General features: G+C 42.7%; 2 protein-coding genes across 2 annotated transcripts; both read left to right on the forward strand.

Annotated features, from left to right (window-relative positions):
* Positions 1 to 2,693: 2,693 nt before the first annotated feature.
* Positions 2,694 to 3,224, forward strand: LOC134152527 (scale keratin-like). The gene has a single exon (XM_062597973.1). The coding sequence runs from the start codon at positions 2,694 to 2,696 to the stop codon at positions 3,087 to 3,089; it is 396 nt and encodes a 131-aa protein (XP_062453957.1). The 3' UTR covers positions 3,090 to 3,224.
* An 18,635-nt stretch (positions 3,225 to 21,859) lies between these two features.
* Positions 21,860 to 22,207, forward strand: LOC134152334 (beta-keratin-related protein-like). The gene has a single exon (XM_062597600.1). The coding sequence runs from the start codon at positions 21,860 to 21,862 to the stop codon at positions 22,205 to 22,207; it is 348 nt and encodes a 115-aa protein (XP_062453584.1).
* Positions 22,208 to 22,415: the final 208 nt, after the last annotated feature.

Raw genomic sequence — 22,415 nt, forward strand, 5'->3', positions numbered from 1 at the left:
GAGTAAAATTGTCATGTTTTGAGGATGATATAACTACTTTTTAGGCAAACATCTGAGACAAGATGAATAGTCTTCTGGTAATTATTGTCCTTGCCCTTGTTTTGAGAAGTCTGAGTATATAGTTTAGACAAGTCACTTGAAATCTGGAGAGTCAAGATTGGGCTCTGCAACTGTACGCATTCTGCAGGTAATATCTTGGTAATAAAGAAAGAAAAAAAAAGAAAAGAAAAAGTAATCCATTCCTGTAATAGTGATTCCCTGGACACTTCTATTGCTTTTACTACCACTTAACCTGCTATGCTTGGGAAGAAAACCCTCAAAAATTGTTTCGTGACATCCTCCAGTGAAGCTGCCATTTAATTCCTCTGTAAGGTGAAGGAGCAGATCCGAGGGCAAGCTACTTTTCACTATATATATATATATAAAAGAAGAATGAGAAAATATTGGATGAATTAATGGTCTAAAATGTTGGAGAGAAATGTATAGTCTGACAGAGAAACTGAGACATTTGCACCAGCTCCACCACCGTCTTGTGCCTTCTCATCTGTCAGAGCTGTGCAATCTCTGTGCAGGGCAGCTAGTGTCTACATGAGCTGTCGGTATTTGCAACCACTCTGTGTGGCTGCAAATGGTTACCCTTGCCTGCAGAAAATCTCTGTGTGCCTTTGTATATTCCAGATGAAACAAAAATACTGGGAAATTCAGCATTGATTGTACAATCACTATTAAGTTTACATTAAAGACAGAGCAGATTTCTCTTTAAGCTTTGCTGCCTCAAAATAGCCCTAATCCTGAAATAATAGTGTCATATCTCTTCAGAGCAAAACATAATTTTCTGTTTAAACACTATTCCAGCTACTAATATATCTTCTGCTGGTCTCCCCAGGCAGCAAGGGCAATTAAAAAAATCCTGAGCCAAAGAACATTCTCCAGCGTCTGTGGGTTCCTATTGGTACAGGATCACTCTCTTATTTTGCGGCTGTGGGTGGGAACAGGATCAGATTTCTTCTATCTCACTGAAAATTTAATTGCAAACTCTGTGAGTAGGTTAGATTATAGCCTAGCTCTGAAGGGCTTAAGTACAAATGTGTGTGACAGCAGGTTATAGCTCTGATTAAAATCATTATGGGAAGTTAATGAAGGAAGTGCTAAATACATAAAGTCAGTTTTATTCCTCTTGCAATGCTGGCAAGGAGGGTGGAATGATACCAGCAACCAAGCCACTCAATTAGGATGCCAGATGAAAGAGACCTTGGAGCTGGAATGTGCATATCAGGCTCTTTAGAGATTTAGGGTGATTTTGCAAACAGCAAGCCAAAACAGTTTCATCACTTGGAGAAGTTAAAAGTACTATGAATTTGGGCTGGTCGGTGAGTATGACTTCATGCGTGCTGTGTGCCTCAGCCCCCCCGGGCCATCTGAAGCATGGTATAAAAGGTGCTGCTGCATGAATCTGTTCTCCTTCTCCTGCATATTCTCCTTTTCTTCAGGTAAGTCTGATCCTTCATCTCTTTCTAAGCAGCAAAATGCCTTCTGCTTCATAATTTTTAGCTTAGAGCTTTATTTGCTACCATTACACTAAGATTTTGGGAATCTTTTGTGACTCTGCTTTTGCTTCTCGTTCTCTCTCTCTTTTTTCTTTTGCCTTTTTTTTTTTTTTTTTTTTGATATGCTTGCAAGCTTTGTTATTGACAGAATCTAGGAGTAAAAAACAGGGTTTGAGGCAGTTATACCACAGTAATTCCAGTTTGGGCATGCTTGTTCTGCCAGCAGCTTTGAGAGTGTAGGGAGGCATAAGCTTTAAAATGCAGAATTATCCTGTACCGCTTTGGTGAAGAACTAGCTCACAGAGACATGGCTATAGCCTAAGCTGTGTTTAATGACGCGGCTGAAGAAACATATTACCTGCATGGCAGTTTTATTGCAAAGTAATTCTAGTTGTTATTGAGTTTTTACGGATAAGTAAAAACTATCATTTGGAAGGGATTTGTTTAAATCCTACTTGTTTTCCCCAGAGATAACAGGAGATGTAGAAGGCGGGTCTGATCCAGTGTGTTTCTCATATCTCTTTGCAAATTGAGATCTAGATGAGCTGTTTAAACGCACTGACTTCAATGCTTTGATTTTCTGCATTACAGGGCTACTTTCTGAATGAAATAATATTTGCTGATTTTTACTGGATTTTTGCTGAGCCACAATGTTTTAGTGACAAAAGCTGTAGCTGAAATAATAGGTTGCAGAAAGACAGCTCCTTACATTTTCCTCATCTACTCCATACCCTATATGAAACTGTATTGTTATGCCAGGAAATATTTGGACAGAAATATTTTTTAGGATATATTGACTTGGGGCACAGCTTCCGCGACTACTGGATTTCAGGCTGTGCTCAGCAAGGGAGTGTGCTCATATTATAGCACAAATTGTCCTGCTGATGCTCTGTGTTTCTCTGTGAGGAAATAAGAAGAAAAGAGCAGCGCTTTCCGAGGGTTTGGCAGGTGGGACAAGTGAGGGGATTACGGGATGTGGAAGATCAGAGCAGCAGCGATTCACAGGAAACGCAACAATTTTGTCTCTTCCCCTGGCTATCGCTTTGCATGTTCCCAACAACACAGCACCAACCATCTGACCTGTCGTTCCAGTAGAGTTTGTGCTTACTCAGCTCTCTGTTTCAGGATCACCTCCACGGGAAAGAAATGTCCTGCTACGACCTGTGCGTTCCCCATACTGGCATCGCCTGCCCGCAGCCCCTCGCCGACAGCCGCAACGAGCTGTGTGCGCAGCAGTGCCCCGACTCGACGGCCCTCATCCAGCTGCCCCCCGTGGTGGTCACCTTCCCCGGACCCATCCTCAGCTCCTTCCCCCAGCAGTCCGTCGTGGGCTCGTCCGGAGCACCCGCCTTTGGTGGCCCCGTTGCTTCGGTGGGATACGTCACCTCGGGAAGCCCGGCCACCTCCCCGTACAGCGCTGGCGCTGCTCTCGGCTATGGATCCAGGGCTTCTGCGCTTCCAGCGCTCCGTGGTGGGTACCACATCCCGTCCACCGCCTGCCGGTACAGCCAGTTCCTCCGCGGAAGCTGCGGGCCATGCTAACGGCAGCAGAAAAGCTACAGAGGAGCAGAGGGTGACAAGAAGGAAAGACTCAGATTCAGAGCGGTGAGGAGGAGGAGTGCTGCCTTCCTGCAGCTCTGCAGCAGAGCACTTCGGGTCTTTCTGCTTTTTGTTTTCCCATTGGTTTCTAGTTTTTTATTTCCTATCATCACCTGTTCCAGCTTTCCTATTCTTAAACTGCCATGGAACAGACTCTGCAATGTGAAAGTCACTTTTAATGACAATTATCTTCAGAACTGCACAACAGACAGAAGAAAAACCTCAGAGAAGGTGGCATCTCTGAGCAGGGCATTTGTTGAACAGTCTCTGAAACTGTCTGGAAACAGATTTTGCCTATTCTGTGATACCTCATGTTGCAGATAGAGGCATTTCTTTCTCATTAAAATGTTGTTATTTCCTACAATGTCCTTCTGCTTTCTCTTTCTTGACCTCCACGCCCTCTCCATGCACAACCATTTCTGGGCGATACTGTGCCATGGACAGGACAAAGCCACCAAAGGACAGTTTCATGCTGCATGCACAGACTGCATTTACACTGTGTCACTTTCCTTAAGGACCCTCCTGAGTGGGAAGTTTTTGATTCTATGGAGATATTAAAGGTTAGAAATAACATGTATTTATAACTGAAGCAGATGCCCAGCAGAGGATTTTGCATGTCTACATCTGCACTTCTAAATTGACTGAGATGATGCTTAACTTATGCCATTTAGATTGCTTAGACATCCCAAGTAGCTAACACTCTTATTGCTCCTTGCAGTTATTAGCCTTTCCACCTCCACCAAGAAGGGGAGAGCAACAACCCCTGCTCCCTCTAAGTAATACCAGTACAACAAGCATCACATGAACAGCAGAGACACAGGGCTTCTGGCTCATTGGGAATATGATCAATTCTAGTTGTAATGAGGCCGCAAATGAGGCATGTTCAGTGCTGTGCAAACAAATAAAGCCTGTCCCTGCCCTGAGGTGCTACCAGAGTGCCTAGACAAGATATTTGGCAGATAGGCATCTTTTATTCAGAATTTAAAGGACCTTTCTTTTTTTTCCTGTTCTGATAAAAAGTTAGTTAACATTTGCCAATGTTACAATATTGTTGTAACATTGTTACAACAAGTTATATAGGAAACACCTGGCAAAGCCCAGAACTGAGCTCATGTCTCCAAGATCCCCATTTAACAACTGACGTAAGATAAATCTGCATTTCCAGTTTTCTATTCCTCTGGTTAGCTCAGTCTTGCTCTTCTCATCTAGATTCAGGAGGAAAACAGGAAGGAGAAAGGAGCACACAGTGGGATATTCCTGGACTATTCTGGTGTCAAGAACTCTGGCACACACTGGCGCAGGAGGAATTTCAGTAAAGTGAATTTCCACACTCCTACTTGCCTGTCATCTTGGTCATGAGTCACTTATGCTGCTGCTCAAAACAGAAAACATTCTTATTATATTTTTAAAAAAGAAAACTCTGAAAGTGAGGTAATCAAACTGGCACATTTTTGTGGACTTCTGCTTACACTAGCTGAAAGACTATACATCACATGGCATGTAGTACACGGAACATAAGAAATTTCCCCAGAGTCCATTGTGAGACATTTCAGGAAATAATAACAGATTCCATACATGGCTTATTATAGAATGTTTCCTAAGTAAATATGGAATATGAACATTAAAAAGTTTCCTTTCTTCAAGTTTCACTGCTAGAGCATTTTATTTAAAACCACTGAAACGTTAGAATTCGGATCCTACAGTTACAAAGCTGACAAAAGGTTGACTGTAAATAGGCAACTTGCTAATTCCTCTGGAGTCAAACCCTGGGAGGAAGCTGGCAGTCAGAGAGGCTTATTTCTGGTTCAGTTATACTGAGTCACTGCGCCTGCAGGCCATTTGCTTGTGATGCGAGTCTGAACCACATAAAAAGCATTAGACTCTATTAGTGAGCAAGTATTTAGTGAAACTGTTCATTAAAAATCAAACATGAGAGGCTTAACTCCCACAGATATCTGTCCTGAACTGTGATTTTGTGCGTGGGGAGAACAGATTCTTTCAGTGTGTTTACAACGTCTTTATGAATCAGCTTCTGATTGCATCTCCTTTATTGATAGTGTTACCTTGTGTTTGGCTATAAACACACGCTCATAATATTTCTAGACTAGACAGAGGAGAGTGCAGTGACGTCTATGGTTCAAGCACAGATAGTGATCTGATTTCATTTATGCGTTTTTTTCCTGCTCTTAGTAGTTATATGTTCCACTGACAATTCTGTGGGGTTTGACATGATTCACCACTTCTGCAGCATTGCTATCAGAGCCAAGAGGAGGAAAAGGAGCTGGAGTTGCTGGCACCTACTGCTGACAGCCTGGACTTCCCCAGTCTCCCACAGCTGACCAAGGACTGCAGGAGACATCGCAGTCAGACATGGTCCCAGCGCCACGCCAGGAGCCCAGTGCTGTGCCAAGAAGATCATGCTCAACAGCAGCCTGCATTCCTCCCATCTCATATCTGCACATGATCTGTGTTGTAGCTGCCAGCGAAATTAGCTCTCTTCTTTCTATTGTGTTCATCTGTGATTCCGCTTACAGGTGACTGTAATCCAAGTTCAGCTTGCTGCGTTTCCCTTACTGCCCTGGCCGTGCAGCCATCTGGAAAGTGGCAGGTTACTGATTGTCAAGAGAAGTTTAAGAACAACAGAAGGCAGTCGGAGTCATTCCCCAGTATTTCCTTTGGTATATGACCACAACATGCAAATTCAGACTGGCCCATGAGAATCAGCAACACAAATTTTGCAGTTTTTTTCCATACAAGTGACAATCTCTGCAGGTCACTGTATCAAATAACAGGCTGTGGAGTGCTGCCCTTCAAGCTCCATTCAAAGTCATTAGAGTACATTATTCAATTAGTACACGCTACCACTCTCTCTAAATAGCCCAGGCTTTAACTTCTAGCTCCCATGTGTGTCATTGCTGTAGCATAACAAGTATGTGGGCAGAGCAGCTTCACTCAGGTGTGCTGACAACCATCTGCAGGGAAAGATCCCTGGCTGCACCCTTTTACCAAAGCACAGCAAACTGGTAACTGCTGCAAGTTCAGCACACAGGTGTAGCAAGACAAAGAACGCAAAGAGGATGGATACTTTTCCAGATGAAACCAAAGCTCTCTCTCAAAAAAAGGAGGAAGGAAAAAAAAAGAAAAAAGAAAAAAGAAAAAAGCCTGCATGCATCTTTTGAAGTGATCTATATCATAGAGATGTGGCTGGAAAATATCTACTCTAGTTAGTCTGCAGAGCTTTGTGCTGGTGGTCTGCATACCTGTGCAAATGAATACTTCCTCTTTGACAGAGTCCCAGCAACTGCATAAATAATCACAAAGGACTGGAGATAGAAGAAAGAGAGAAGCAGCATCTTCAGATACATTTAGAGAAGGAAGAGGTGTTGTTTGCATAAAACTTTGTAGGCTCATTTCATTCCAGCTGGTTTTACAAGTAAAGTAACACCTCCAAACACTTTGAAGTTATTACCACATGTTGGTTCCTGTCCAGATGAATTTCTCCAGCATGAGAATGAGGCTTTTCCTAGAATTAGCCTGCTGGAGCACAGGGAGATACTCTGGTGCATTCCAGGTATTCCCAGGAAGAGCAGATTCACATAGGGAACAGCAGAGTTGCAGAGCTGTGTGTGACTGCTGGGGGTCCTGGATGGTATCGCAACCATAGGAGGCACTGAGAGGAGGGGGGCAAAGAGGAAGACTGAAAAAGACTAGTCAAAGAAAAGTTTTACCCACAGATGACTACCAGCTATTTTTAAACAATGGCTTTTATAATGTCAATATAAGATTTATATATGTGAATATAAAGTCAATATTAAGTTGGAGCCTTGGGCAATTGGTGAAGCACAAGGAAGATCTTCAAAGTTACTCATGTATTCAACTTTGTTACTATGCAGCCAAGACAAACACTGTAACCGCACTAGTCTTGGAGGAAGTTTCAAGCTTAGCTGTATGAATTGTAACACTTGTTTATTGAGCATAAAATTACTTTCTTGCAGAAGCTAATCATTATGCTTCCTCCTGCTTAAAGGACCCGGTCGTCTTCCAACTTTAGGTGCCGAGTGCAACTGAAAACGCAAACACTGATGGTCCTCCACAGAGACTGATTCTCATCCAGAATGGCTTATGAACAAGTGGTGGACAGAAAAAAGGTAGAAAGCTCAGAATTTTTATGTAAACACTTTAATAAGTAAAAAGTAGACTGCATTAATGAGAATGAAAAATACAGAGAATAAGTTGCCAGTGTCTCATTAAAGACTGTAACCAAAGAATTGCTCCAGGGCTATGCATTCCACACGTACTCCTCTTTTTTTTCATAGCAGGGGAAGACTTACACAGTCTTGTTCCACTTTCAATCAAATAAAGATCACTTATATAACCAATTCATGGATATTATTGTCAGGAGCCACTGGAGAGAATAATCATAAAAACTAAATTAAATCATTATCTTGAGTTCCATAAAAACACAATTTTCCGAAAATACTGGGCTGTTGCTCCTGGAAAGTCAGGCCAGTAACAGTGTGTTAAGGTGTCTCTTCTTCTGCCGGGCAACTGAACCTTGCTCATTCTTCATTGCACATTTAGCACAGTCTACAGCTCCCAAAGCCATACCTACTGGACCCGTATGAAGAATATGTCTTCCCATAATTGTACAAGCTTCCAGATTCATAGAAATCCCAGAGACCCAGAAAGTTCATGAATCCAAATGAGCTCCCAATGTCGGATGGTGCTGAGCTGCACAGCACACTCTGAGGGCAAGAACTGAGAACTGGTCCTGGGTGGATAGATCACAGCTCTTGAGTCACCACAGGACATAACACACAGCTGGCTCCATGGGTTGAGGGCAAGTAACCTCACAGGGTGCAAGGCAGTAGGAGCTGATCATCTCTCCATAGAAAGAGATTTTCTGGGAATGGAGATAAACCTGAAACACATCGTTGATGCAACACGAAATTGAAATTTCAGACAGTAGAATAATGGAGACTGAGCAAGAAAGGGAAAAATGAAAGCTTGGGAGAAGAGTAGATGGAGGTTGATGACTTCACAGTTATGTCTCTGCAGTTATATCCATTTTCTAGTCTTCTCATGCCCCTCTTCCCTGGGGATCCATCGCCATTTCCTTTGGCTCCTGATTATGGAGCTGATATGATGCATAAAACTGTCTTTAACTACCAAAGAAATTGTGCCTTTCAACTTGAGCTAGTCTCATCTCCCTTACCGTTTCTCTTTTCCACCATCTTTCCTGACTATGACTTCCTGTGACCCTTGATTTTTTTTTTCAATAAATATCTGCAGAAATGACTAGAATTACTGGCTAGCACTGATGTAGTAACACATTCTTTACTGATTCTGTGCCACTTCTAATCATTACAACAATTGGAATAGCAATGGCTTGCTTCATACAGCTTTATGAAAGAAATAACTGAGACGTGAATCCATTACCCAGAGCCATTTGGTGAGGTAACAGCAGAGGAAAAAATTCAAACAAGTCTAGTCATTAGTGACACTGATACTCCCAAATCACATAGCTGCTAGGGCTCCCCTGCAGGTACTGTGCAAGATAAGCAGCAATCCCACTGCTGAAGCTCGTAAAGAGAGTTTGCTCCACAGAATATCCCCTTTTGGGGTGGGAATGCAGCATAGTGAGGTTTCCAGTAGAGCTAGGACTGCTGTGAATGTGGTATCAATTGGGGCAGAAATAGGAGTTATGCATGATTTTGCTGAGTACCTACTTTAATCATGAAATCACTTGGTCACTCAAAATTGCTTTGCAGCTCCTCTTAATCTCTGCCTTGCCTTACTAAAACCCTTAAAAAAGGAACAATTTAGGCATAAAAAGTCAAGCGTAACAAGCAAGTGTACAACATAATGCATGACAGGCTTCGTATCTCGTACAGAAATAACTGCAGGGAGCAAGACAAAACAACATTACTATTGATGGCTTCCTGGTTCGGTTTTAGACTCAGATTCATTTTGATTTAGCAGTCACTGTTGCAAATCAATGAGTTCAGAGGGAAGGCAATTTCCCAAAGGCAGGATGATCAGGCTGCAGAAGCCACCTCAGTCCCATCAGTTTTTGTTGATTTTCTTTTTTTCTTCCTAAACTAAGTTTCATCAGCTAAGGATGTAGCTTTAATACAGCAATCTCATCAGCAGTGCTCCTCCTGCTCTATTTTACACAGAGAAGGAGGGAAAAGAAATAAAAGAAAAATAATAATAATAAAAAAAAAAACACCAGGGGAGATTTATGAATGCAGGACTTAACCTGTGTATGGACAAATGCTCAAATATTCACAGGTGAGTTAAATCAAGACTTCATTTGGTAGTTTAAGATCTCACTATAAAGAAGTTCGTATAACCTGAATTTCCCACTGTTCTGAAAACCCTGTTCCTGACTTTTAAGAGCTTCTATCCACCACTACCTGCCACTAAATAATTAAGAAACAGTCCTTACTGAAAGAAAACTTCAAATACTTCAAGTATTTCTAAGAATCAAGTTTAGTCTCAGGAGCGATCCTGGCTTGCTACAGCAATGCTGTAATAGTAATAAGGACAGAGACTCAAATTTACCTCTTTACAGCAGAGAGATGGAAGAGAAATAACAAGCAGAGCCCTGCACTGTGCCTGCTTTTATACTTGTGTTTGGGCAAGCAGGTGGCTGCGAGCCAGATTTTGCGTGTGAAGCCCCATTGTGTTATTGAGCAAAAATTCACTCCACCTGTAACTGCCCCAATTAGCGAAGAACTATCAGAGCTGGGATCACTAATGTGTTCCCGTCATTGGCACTGTGACAGGCAGTCTGGCAAATCCTTTCATCACCGAGCTTCATCGCTGCCTTCCTGTCAATTGTGCACCTTGGTGTGGAATGAGTCTGCCCTTGTTTTGTTTTGTTTCCCCTGAACGCCTCGAAGAACAAAGACAGCTCAGAAGCTCTTCAGCAAACAGACCTGGGGTAGCACCTTGCTTTTCCAAATCATGCTCTATTAAGGGTGCATTATGAAGTCTATCCTCCTCCCTGCTGAGTGAGGACCTTTTCAGTTTGGGATGAAACAGGTCAGAGTGAAGTCACAAATCTCCCTGCAAATGCCTCAGACTGAAACACAGCTGATGCAGACAACTGGCTGCTTATTTCAGCACACTCGTTCCTCCAACCCCAAACCCTGTCGTCAGTTCTGGCTCAGAACCAACGGGCATTTTGTTTCCCTTACACACAGGGGAGAGACATTCTGGATTCACACTGATTGCCTCAGGCCTGGCAGTGGTTAACTGTAAAACTACTGTTCTCAACAGAGGTTATGGACATTGTGTATCCAAACTGATATAATTTATAAAAGCTTTTTTATTCCCCCCAGAAGTGAGTTGTTCTCCTCTAAAATCCAACCCACCCAGTCTGCTCCTCCTGCCAGAGCCACACCTGGTTTCACTTAGTGTGGAAGAGGCTGATGACACTGATGCTGTTACCTACAAATAAATCACATAATTCTTTAAGAGACATCTCTTCTAACTGTCATTCCATCCTGAAAGGGCACAGAAAGCTACCTGCTGGCATCTATTGGTACTGCTGACACCCCAAAGCATCATATCACGACTTTTTACTCATTATAATTCAGGGTTATAGCCACTTCCTTTACACTTACAAATTTCCAGCAGCTTCTGGATCCCAGCCTTAAAATAATGTTTCCCCCCTCACCCAGTATAAAGACAAATTAATGCACTTTACTGACTGGAACCAGAGTCATTTTTGCCAGTGTAAATATGGTATTAAAGGTATTTGGCTCTGAACACTTTATCAAATGCAAATCTAGTATGATATATGAACTAGCTTTGCGCAGATGTTCATGTTTACTATATCTTTCATGTATGTTTGACAGTCACAGTGCTGCTGTGTGACTTGCAGATGCTGGAAGTGTGGATCCATTGCATCTGAGCAATCATTAAACCCATTTACTGAATTAGTTTAAGATATATATGCTAAATTAGCACAAAATCTATATCAAACACTAAGTTCTATAGTAACATAGTGAAAAATACATTCACTGGCTCTGCAAAAACTTCCATTAATTGAATTGGGATTATTTCTGTATAAGTATGATGAAAAATTCTTCCTAGCTGACTCAGAGGAACATCACAATTGAGAATAAGGAAGGGATATTTTTCATTTCAACTTTCAGCTGAAATCTCAGTTCTGCTCATGATGGCTAGATATCTGCGTGATTCTTCCAAGTCTGTGGTAGACGGCTGTACAGTCACCTATCCTGGAATGCAGCTATTACCGTGTGGGAGTAAACTAGCTCCTCTGGAAATATAGCACACCCAGGTCATACTGACATGTATCCTATACCTTGGGTGGAGTCAAATATCAGCAGAGGGACTGAAAGAAAAGAGAAGTGCGATGGAAAGAGGAATAATTGCCACACAGAAGGGGCTGCACAGCACTTTCCAATTTAGAAACAGTATTTAAGAATCCTTTGGAAATAATACTTATGCCTTAGTATGACCAGATTTCAAAAAACATGACTATTGTTAACTTAGATGCATTCAACACTGCTGCAGTGATGCTCAGCATGGTTCCCTGCATAGTTTTCTTCCCAACAATTTTCTAGCAGTGCAGGATGGTTCCCTACAGGGGCTAAAATGAGTAACCCACATGGGCAAATTCTTTGCTGAGCAGAGGGCCAGCACTATGCTTTTAATCAGTTAAAGGTCTTCACTCTCCTCTCATCACAGGGCTTACCCATGATGGGTTATGAATTACCATGATTATCTCAGTCATGTTGATTCACAAAAACAGAGAATGCAAAACCAGAATACTAATATTATGATGCTGCATGATCTTTAATGGGAGACTGAGAAGCAAAGTTTACAGTAGTAAAACATAATCACACAGAAAATGCAGAATTCCAGGCCTTTACGGATAGTCAGTAAGTTTTTGTGTATGAAGAAGCTTCATTTCAAACAGTTTTCTTCTTTCACAGCTGTCAGTTTGGCAGTGCAGTCCAGTTCCCATCCCTTCACATAATTGTTAATTGACATCAGGCAGTGTAAAGTGAGAGAAACTGCAGTATAGAAACTGTTCCACTATGCTTCTTACACAGCATTAGACTAAATGCAAAAGGAATATTAATATGTTTGAAAATGCTGACCATGAGAAAAATAGAACAATATATTTATAATTAAGAAGTAAGAAATACATAAGCAGATATAAGGACAAATATGATATAAAGTGTTAGAGAGAATCAGCCTTTTTTATGCCATCAACTTAGAGGCCCATCTTGTTTATCTTACTCTTGATTTTGGATCTTGCACTCAGATTCCTGACTGCTCTTAGTGCAGGTGTATTCCTGCTGGGTTTTGCATGGCTCATAGCTTCTAGACCTGTAGCAATTGAACCTCTGAGAGCAGTAAGGGTATGAGAATTTGGTTCCCAGTGAACCCCCATAAGCAAGAGAGCCTCTGTAGCCAAAAGAGCCCCCATAGCCAAAGGAGCTCCCGAAGCCAGCTGGTGCTGAGGATCCCACTATGCTTTCCTGAGGGCAAGAACTGAGAATCGGCCCAGGAAAAGTGATGACCACAGGAGGTGGGTAGACGACTGCCCTGGAGTCACCGCACGACGTAACGCATGGCTTGTTCCAGGCATCAGTGATGGGCTGGGGGCAGGTCACCTCGCACGGCGTGGCGCAGGGATAATTGCACAGCTGTCTGTAGGACGACATCGCTCTGCAGGGGAAGCGACTCTGAAATACAGAGACATAGATGAATAATGTAAAGCAAGTGGGCGGTAGAGCAAGAGATTCATGTTCAGACACTCAGGTAATGACATCTGGTCAGTGGGTAGCTGCAAGAGCACAGATGATGTGGAACCTTAGTTTCTAGCTCTTCTCTTTTGTTATGTTGCTTGATTCACACTTACCCTCTCTCCTTGCCAAGCTCTGAACTCTCAACCTCCCTGCATACTTCAGATAACCTACATTTTTTGACATGTCTACACAGAATGTACCAAACAAAACCCTGGGGGCTACATCATAAGTGGTGTTTGCTTCAATTGTGTTTGCTTCTATTGTAAAGGAGAGTTAAAAAAAAAAATCTGTATTTCATGAGACCAATGGCCATCTAACCCAGCACTCTTTCCAGTAGTTATCCTGTAGGACAGGATTACAAGCACAGCTAGTGTGGTTATTCCCCTGGTCACAAATACCCGATTCCAACACCTGGTAGGTTAGGGCTACCAACCTTCAAAGCATTGATAAAGGCTTAAAAATGTTGATTGTACAGCAAAGGAAGTAGACATTCACACCAGTTGTCCTTAAAGACAGGACAGTTAGAGATTGATTTTTTCCAAGCTGGTTGAAGTAGTGAAATAACCCCAAATTAGAAATAATAAACATTATAGCAACAAAAATTTAAGACTATTTGGCACCTCAGGGTTTCAAAACTGAACTTCGCCTCTTGCTAAAGCCCAGCTCTGGCTCAGCTCATTTCTATATCAGCTTTAGGAATTAAAAGTCTCCAAACTTTTGAAGCACAATACTTAATGAGGTCTGCAAAAGTTCTTCAGTAGACGGGGTAATGCCAACCTCAAGGTCTCTGCACAGCTAAGGAGCCTCTTATGGAAAAGCGGGCCCTGCCAATGCCCCAACAGACAGGCGTAAAGGACTGAGTTAGATTTATCATTAAGAGAGCATACCAAAAGACACAAAGAATTAAAAACTTACTCAAGTCACCGATGGGAAGAAGTCAGGAGGAGCTGGTGGAAGTGCTGTGAACAGCCGGTGCTTTTATACTGCTTCTCAGACAGCCTGGAGGATCTGAGGCACTCTGTCCATATGAGGTTTGATTACCTTCAAAACAGAAGTGATTACATGTCACACCTCACAAACATATAATCATTTTGCTCATTGTTTGCTGTTATTAGGCAATTCCCAGTTTCCCCTCACACATTGCTACATCATCCTTCCAATAGAAGCAGCTTCCTTCTGAATGAAATCTGCGCAGTTCACTGCGAGGCAGAAAATGAGCATTTAGTTCATGCACAAATGAAATGCTACTGCGACTTTAAACCACAGTCCTAATTCATACAAACATCTTGCAAAGACCTTGTGATCCCACCAGCCAGAGCAAACGGCAATTGCTTGAAATAAAATAAAGCAATCAGTCAGGTTGACAGTGGGATATCTGGAGGGGAATGCAAAGCATACTGCTTACAGACTTTCTGCAAATAATGAATTACGGAGACAAATTCCAATGAATATCCATCATGGCATTACAGACCCTGCAACCAGATCCCTAATACAGCTTAGAATGGTGAAGGGGTCAAACAAAAGAGCAATCACTAAAAAGGAGCTTGATTCATTCCTACCCAAAACCAGCGAAGGGAGTGGATTGATACCAGGAAGGATTTGGTCACTGAAGTTTTGGAAGGAAATGAACTATGCAATGTAACACTGTGTAATGAAATGATGAAGCAGGGAATTTTTTTGCATCATCTAGATGAGTTACATATGCAATAAATATTGTTTGATAACTCAGCAGGTCTTCACAAGCAGTGGTTTACGGTCAACAGAGGTTGACACTTCCACAAGGAGGCTGAGAAACTGGATAATAGTGCTCACTGGTCAAAACTCTTCCAGCCACTTCTCTTGTTATACAGTGTGTGATTACTTGCCTAATACTGAGTTTATTCAATGGTTTATTAAATACTGGATTGCAAATAGAAGAGTAGCTTTAGTTGGTGGCTGTATATTCTGCTAAAAACCCTGATTCTTGTGGAGTTTGACATGAATCTATCTCCAGGGAAGTCTTTTCTGCCATTTCGGTTTGAAGCAGTCCATGAGTGCTTGTTTACAAATTATTAGGCAGGAATTTCTGTGACAGTAGAAAATTGCTTGGAGTACCCACTTGCTCTTATTTTTTCATGGGTTACAGGAAGCGTATAATCTTTAAATAATTTCATAGTACCTAAACATGAAAGCATTTTCCTGTGGGCAACCTTAATTTTTCATCTCTTTTAGTTTTGATATAGGATTGTCAATGTCCCAAACAGCTCAGCCACCAGCTGACTGACAACTCATACCACCCAGGAGTTTTCTACACTGGCAGAAAAAGAGGAATTCCTATATGGTCATGCTGAAGTGTACTATCACCCATCTTTTCATTTAATTTTTTACCTAAGGACAGTAGCCTCATTGTAGGAAGCAAAGCCAATTCATAAATCAGGGATGTTTAGGCATCAGTTCTTTTTATATCCATTCAGGGTCTTTTTACAAAAAAAAAAAAAAAAAAGCAAACACCCGACATGTGAGAGAGGAGATTCTGATCTAAATGGGCTTCTTGGCTGATCCTTGCCCATAGACTGCAGCAGATCTGCATGGAGAAACAAGAAAAACAGAAAAACAAGAAAAACTGTACCCAGCTATGCCAGCTAAGCGCTGCTCCTTTGGGGGATGGATTGAAAGATGGTTGAGGATTACACATCAGGAAATATTATTTATAGCTTCAAACAGAACAGTGCAGATGCTCTGAGTGTGAGCAAGGACACAAGCACTCATGGTCATGTCCCTGCCCTGTCCTGAGCTACCAGCAGGAAAAAAAATACAACTCCCTGTGCAAATACCCAGGGTTCAGTGTTTATTTTTGCTAAACCCAGGGTGTTTGTCCAGGCTTGGTTTGCCACCACTGATTTCATCAAAATATTTGAAGGGAAATACAGAGCAGAAAAAAGAACAATGAAAAAGAAAAAACTGAATTAGGTGACATAAGGCAGAAAATTATCTCGGCACAGACAGCTGGTGCTCTAAACAGGCTATTCTGCATTTCCTTTTTTTTTTTTTTTTTTTTTTTTGATTTCATTCTGAATAAGTCTCTTGCCTTGCTAACCAATCCTTGTGGACTTAGCAGTGGCAGATCGAAGCTTGTGAGTGCTCTGCTTCATGGAGCACTTCTTCTCGTCATCTGGGACCTCCTATGACACTAAATCATGTGTCTTTTATTTCTTTCGGGGAGAGATGGGTACTCTGCATTTTCTGTGGCCAAGGACAAGGGGATTCCATTGCCAAACACATAAAATACCTGAATTCTAACTGTAAAAAGCACCAGCCTGATCAGGCTTACCTGCATTTTTCCTCCTTGCTCTTCCTCTGAATCAGCCAACGAGGCTAAGAAAAACACTTTGCCGGGATGTCTCAACTGACTTGCCAATAAGAACCACCTAGACCACAGGATGTTGTAAAATGCCGACTGTCAAAGTGAGAGCTGCCTTCCAGGTTGCCGAGCCTCTGGCTGAAGGAGGGCCACACCTGCATCCCCACAGCCCTCAAGGCTTCCCAGGGCCTCCAAACAGTCCCTGGCACGACGCCATCCAAAAGAGAGGCAAACAGGCTTGCACAGTGCCTATTTTTGCTACCCATCACAACATGAATGTGTTGCCCGGCACACTGCTAATGCCCTTGTATAGTCCAGGAGCATATGTAGGATGTGTAGGAGATGTTTTTTAAGCTGTTGCATGAGATCTTAATTTCTTCTCCATACCCACATCCTTCAGGGAGGTACTGGGAGGCTTATCATGGTCCCAATGTGGCTGAATTTATACTGCTGGATTGAGAGAAAAAAGGGGTTGAGCTAGCGTTCCTCATATACACACCTGCATCTGATTTTCTTTTGGATCTTGAGACTATTGAATGCAGCAAACTGAGTTAGCATCCATGTAAATGAAGCATTTTAGATGTACACCAAAAGTCTGGGATTTCTTCTCAAACCTTAATTGGTGCAAGAGACTAGTCACTGAGGATTATTTTAGCAGCAATAAGCTTTAGAAACCAAACAAAGAACACAGAAAAGATGACATTGTAATGCAGGAAGGATTTTATTTGGAGTGACAAGTGGGTTTGAACCAGACCACAGCGATACTGCAGAGAACAACAGAGAGGAATTTGGTTACACTTATACCATGTCAAAGTAAAATGGGATTAAGCACTGAACCAGAACATTATGAGCAGAAGACTGATACGAATGGGAAATGGATTTTCTGGGGTTGTTTCTCAGGATGGACGAGTGTTCCCAGCTCATAAGGGCTCCCACGGGAGCCCAGTGCTCTGCACCTCTGAAAGCCATGCCCTTCTGCTCAGTCGCTAATCAGGATTTTGCTCTGGTTCCCACTGGGTCTCACTCGCTGGGGCAGTTGTGCAAGATTTAGCAGGGCCCACAGGTCCCACGGCGGTAGGTCGTGGACTTGTGGGAGTAGCCACTGCCCTGGGAGATGCCGGACCCAAAGGAGCTGCCGGCGCCCAGGTAGTTGCTCTGGCGAAAGGGGCTGCTCAGCCACAGGGGTGCTGAGGTGCCCACAAAGCTCTCCTGGGGGCAGGAGCTGAGGATGGGGCCCGGGAAGGTGACGACCACGGGCGGCGGGTAGACCACGGCGCAGGAGTCCCCGCAGGAGGTGACGCAGGGCTCGTTCCAGGCATCGGTGTAGGGCGCGGGGCACCTCACGTCGCACGGCAGGTAGGGGCGGGTGTCGCAGACCTGCCTGTAGAGAGACATGGTGCTGGCGGGGAGCAAGCCTGCAACACAGGGTGGGGAGAGCGTGGTCAACGGCAGCAGAGAAAGACGTTCAAAGAGAAAGCATCACAGGTAAATCTGATTATAAATAGACATGAGAAAGATGAAATACATTTTTCTTTATTTTCCTCTATTTACTCTATTTCCTGCAGCACCCCTTACTACTCTGCTACACTCTGCCTCAGTCTCCCTTTTTAGGGTAGATGCATACAGACTGCCTCTGATGCAGGAATTAGCAGTTTAATGCAAGGAGATGAAAGGATACAAAACAGTTCTGGCCTTACTAGCCAGAATATCTTCCTTCACCGGGGGTGAAACAGTGGTTGAGACCTTTGCAGCTGCAAGTCTGAATCCCTCAGCTGGGTCAAGCTGCAACTTATCCTCTGAAAAAGCCTCTCTGTGGAAATAGCACCTATCTAATAGTCTATAAGGATGCAGAGTAGGGGGTATAAAATCAATCTAAAAAGATAAATCAAACTGACATCTTAATTCTCCCCTGCCCACCCACAAAGAAAATCACTTACCTGTTCAACACAAGAGGAGAATTGAAGAGAAACGAAGGGAAGTGGTTTGAAGACTCTCAGCCAGAGGTGCTTTTATACAGTTTGTTGGTTTGCCTGGGGGAAGTGAACCATGCTTTTTGCTCATTATCCCTCTAATTACGAAGTAAACTTTTTTGCATGTGTCACTCAAACAATGACGGTAATTGTTTTGCATGTTGTTTCTCCTAAGTAAGCAACTCCACCTCAAATAGTATGACATCTACGTTATAGCCTGCAGATGTATTGCGGGTCAAGGAGGGGGAGCAGATCTGTATCTTTGTTGTAATTCTATTGACTTCATTAGAGACTTACTCTACTTACTCAGATTGACTTTGAAATGAAGCTGCAAATAACTTTTCAAAATATTTTACTGGTTTATAGCTTCAGCAATGTCCATATGAGTTGGCCACATATTGATATTTGCTTGTCTTTTATAGTGTCAGAGCCGGAGATAAAGGTCCCAGACCTCTGTCCAAAGTCTTGGCAAGATGCATGACCCTTTTATTGCTCTGCAACTACTGAAATCAGTTTTTCAGTCTAACTTTTCAACTATTTCTAGCAATTCAATTTCAAAAAACAAAACCTAAGTGTTGGAAGCAAAAACTGTAAATCTTTCTTTTTTAAATTCAAAGACAATCTTTAGCATTGAACTATTAGAAATGAATTTCCATCATGAGAAGTATCTTCTGAAATACCTGGGAGCACTGCGAAAGAGGGTACTTGGCTGTGCTTGGTGTAATATGACAGGACTTAACTTTTACACACAAAACAGAAATTCATGTCCAGTTCTCAGCTAATTTAATTGGGCTTAAATTCAAGTTAAAAATAGTGTCATACTAAACAGCCTTCACTTAAGGAATACCATTTAATAATTCTTAACGTTTCATACATCAACATACATTGTTATCTGGAAACAGAGGTGCTGAAATAATATGATTAAATCTCAACAACCTGTTTTAGCAACCATGTCCCTGCCCTACTAATTTTCTAGACTGAGATGAGCCAGATTTCCAGAAAGTCTGTGTCAAGTATTTTTCACAGTATTGGTTGTTCAGCCTTAATTTCCTGTACATGAGCTTTTCTTCTGGGCAGTGTAGACAGTAATTTTTCTTCCTATAATGTCTTGAGGGTGTTTGTTTAAGTCAGTGCAGGACAATTGCCTATTTTCATTTTTACAGTTTTCAAAACAATGGTCCTTGACTCAGAGTCAAGTATGGGAGATAAAAGGCTGAGGATTTGGTATGCTTGAGTGCTCCTCCCAGCTGTCCCACTGAATCAACAAGATGATGGGTACATCACTAAGCCACCGTCTTTAATTATCCCATCAAGAAACCAACAATAAAAAATTACCCAATTCATTTGGGTGTTGTACAAATAAGTGGCTTTACAGAAAGCAGTGAAAAGGCAAGTATTTGCATTCTCTTGAGATGCAGTAAGAAAAGACTAAAGTGGGCCAAAAAAGGGTGAAAATATTAAAAAGGCTGCAGCGACATTGGGGTGATCACAAAGCAATTTCAATTTCTGTGTAAGGAGTGTGCATGCTATGGCCACATTTTTCATTTGGCCGCTTCTTCTGCCTCTGAGTTGGCCTTTCCCTTCTGCAGTTCACACCGTGTTAAACATCTGACACAGCAGGATGTTCTCTGCACAAACCTGGGCAACAGCCATATGAAATGGGCAATGTCTACTGCTGATTTCTAGAAGGGATGACTGAGACAGAAGCCAGATCATTTACCCAACCTCTCTCGGCAATTAAGAGAGCCACTGGGAGGAGATCACAGTCATGTCTGATACTCATTAGTGTTATTACTTGTGATTATAACTCTATTATCTCTTAGATTATGTAAATAACGTTGGCGCCCAGGATCTTAGCTACCGTGAAAGTAGAGAGCTGAGACAGTCACTACTCCCAGGAACAAATGAACAAATGCGATACGTGGTGAAAGGGGGACCACTGGCTCCCATCACCCCAGAAGGGGGTCCTTAACCAGGACTTCTTTACCCTGACCCTGGTTTGCCTCGATATGTCATTTTCTCTTTTCCACACTGTAGTTTTCTAGAAGGTTCAGGAGCAAGAGTGGGGCAAGGCCAGTAACTGTAAAAAAAAAGAGCAAAGACCCGAGAGCATTTCCACTTGGCTGGATACACTTATACAAGCGCAGATTATAGCTCACTATAGGGCAGGGACACGATCGCTTACATGAGTTTTGTTGTCAAGAGGTAACCATCAGGTATAACCTAATTCAGTGCTCTGGCTGCTGAACATTGTAAGCAACATTTTTTGATGTATAAATCATTTAAGACTATTTTCTTTCTTTCTTTCTTTCTTTCTTTCTTTTTCCAAACTACAGCCATACACAATAATGTTCAAGAGGAATAAAATGGCATAAGAAAAGTTCTGCAGTACTGAAGTCCCCTTCCCCTCTCCCTTCAAAATAAGGCAGTAGAAATTAGCTTCAGAAATGCCCTCATATCACAGGACTGCTTCTTTCTTGTGCAGAACAAGTTGAGTGCCATAACTGTAGTCTCTAAGGGCTGATTTTTTTCCCTTGTTGAGGAAAAAGAGAATGGAGACAGAAGTGAGCCAAAAGGTATCATGCCAAGGCTTTGAATTAAAGTCTCTAAGCTTCATCTGCCTTTGAGACTAGAAGATTTGAAAACCTTTGAACAAAATGTGGCAAAATCAATGTTATTTTGCAAAAAAAAAAGATTTATTTTGTGAGATCAGTAGTTCACTGTCCTATTGAGCTGAGTTACATATACTTTGATGCTTAAATGAGCGAAGGAAGTAAGTTATTTTTTGCTGTATGAGCAGAAAGAAACTGAGGAAGAATATCGTCCCCAAAGCTCTGAGACGGAAGACATCTGTAGGCTCTAAAATGGATATAACATCATTCAGGATTATAATTGCTTAATAGCAAACAATATGCAAAATGATTGCTCCACCTATTGGCATGACAAATGCAGGAAAGTGTATTTTGTAATTAGGAAGGACTGCATGCCCAAAGCATGGCTCAGACCCTGGAGGTGTTTAAGAAACCGTATAAAAAAGATGGGAGCACAGAGCTCTTCCAACCACTCTTCCCAGTATCTTCTTGGAGGTGAACTGAGTAAGTCTGACTTCAGTTAAATGCTTTGTATGACTTAAAGTCACTTTTATAGTATGAGTTTTTATATACTTACTTATGAATATTTAGTATGTCTTGGAGTATTTTTGGAAGAATCTTAGTTTCATAGAAAAGATTCATTAACTTCTTTTTCTTGGTAGGCTTTGCAGGGTGCGGGTTTTATGCTGAGGCCACGGGGCCTCGGAGACAGTCTCCTTGTTTCAGAAACAGCGTGCCAACGGCTTTCATCTGGGCCAGGGGGTGCTTTGCTTTAGGAAATGTTTTTACTAAAACCTTCTGGCTAAATTCTCACTTCATCTTAATGAAACTTTGCTAACTTCTAACAGATCACCTGGGCTTCTTTATTTCTGCATAGAAACTGCAATCAGATTTATACCTAGCTAGAGATGATTAACTTTTTGACTGTACTATGGTTTGAATACACGAGGGCTCCCACTCACAAATGTTGACCACGCTCTCCCCACCCTGTGTTGCAGGCTTGCTCCCCGCCAGCACCATGTCTCTCTACAGGCAGGTCTGCGACACCCGCCCCTACCTGCCGTGTGACGTGAGGTGCCCCGCACCCTACACCGATGCCTGGAACGAGCCCTGCGTCACCTCCTGCGGGGACTCCCGCGCCGTGGTCTACCCGCCGCCCGTGGTCGTCACCTTCCCGGGCCCCATCCTCAGCTCCTGCCCCCAGGAGAGCTTTGTGGGCACCTCAGCACCCCTGTGGCTGAGCAGCCCCTTTCGCCAGAGCAACTACCTGGGCGCCGGCAGCTCCTTTGGGTCCGGCATCTCCCAGGGCAGTGGCTACTCCCACAAGTCCACGACCTACCGCCGTGGGACCTGTGGGCCCTGCTAAGCCGCCCATAACCACTCCAGCAAGTGAGACCCAGTGGGGACCAGAGCAAAATCCTGATTAGCGACTGAGCAGAAGGGCATGGCTTTCAGAGGTGCAGAGCACTGGGCTCCCGTGGGAGCCCTTATGAGCTGGGAACACTCGTCCATCCTGAGAAACAACCCCAGAAATATTTTCTTCCTGTTGGATTAGGTATCTGCTAATGACATCT

Source organism: Rhea pennata, chromosome 31 (genome assembly GCF_028389875.1).
Source record: "Rhea pennata isolate bPtePen1 chromosome 31, bPtePen1.pri, whole genome shotgun sequence".
NCBI lineage: Eukaryota > Metazoa > Chordata > Aves > Rheiformes > Rheidae > Rhea > Rhea pennata.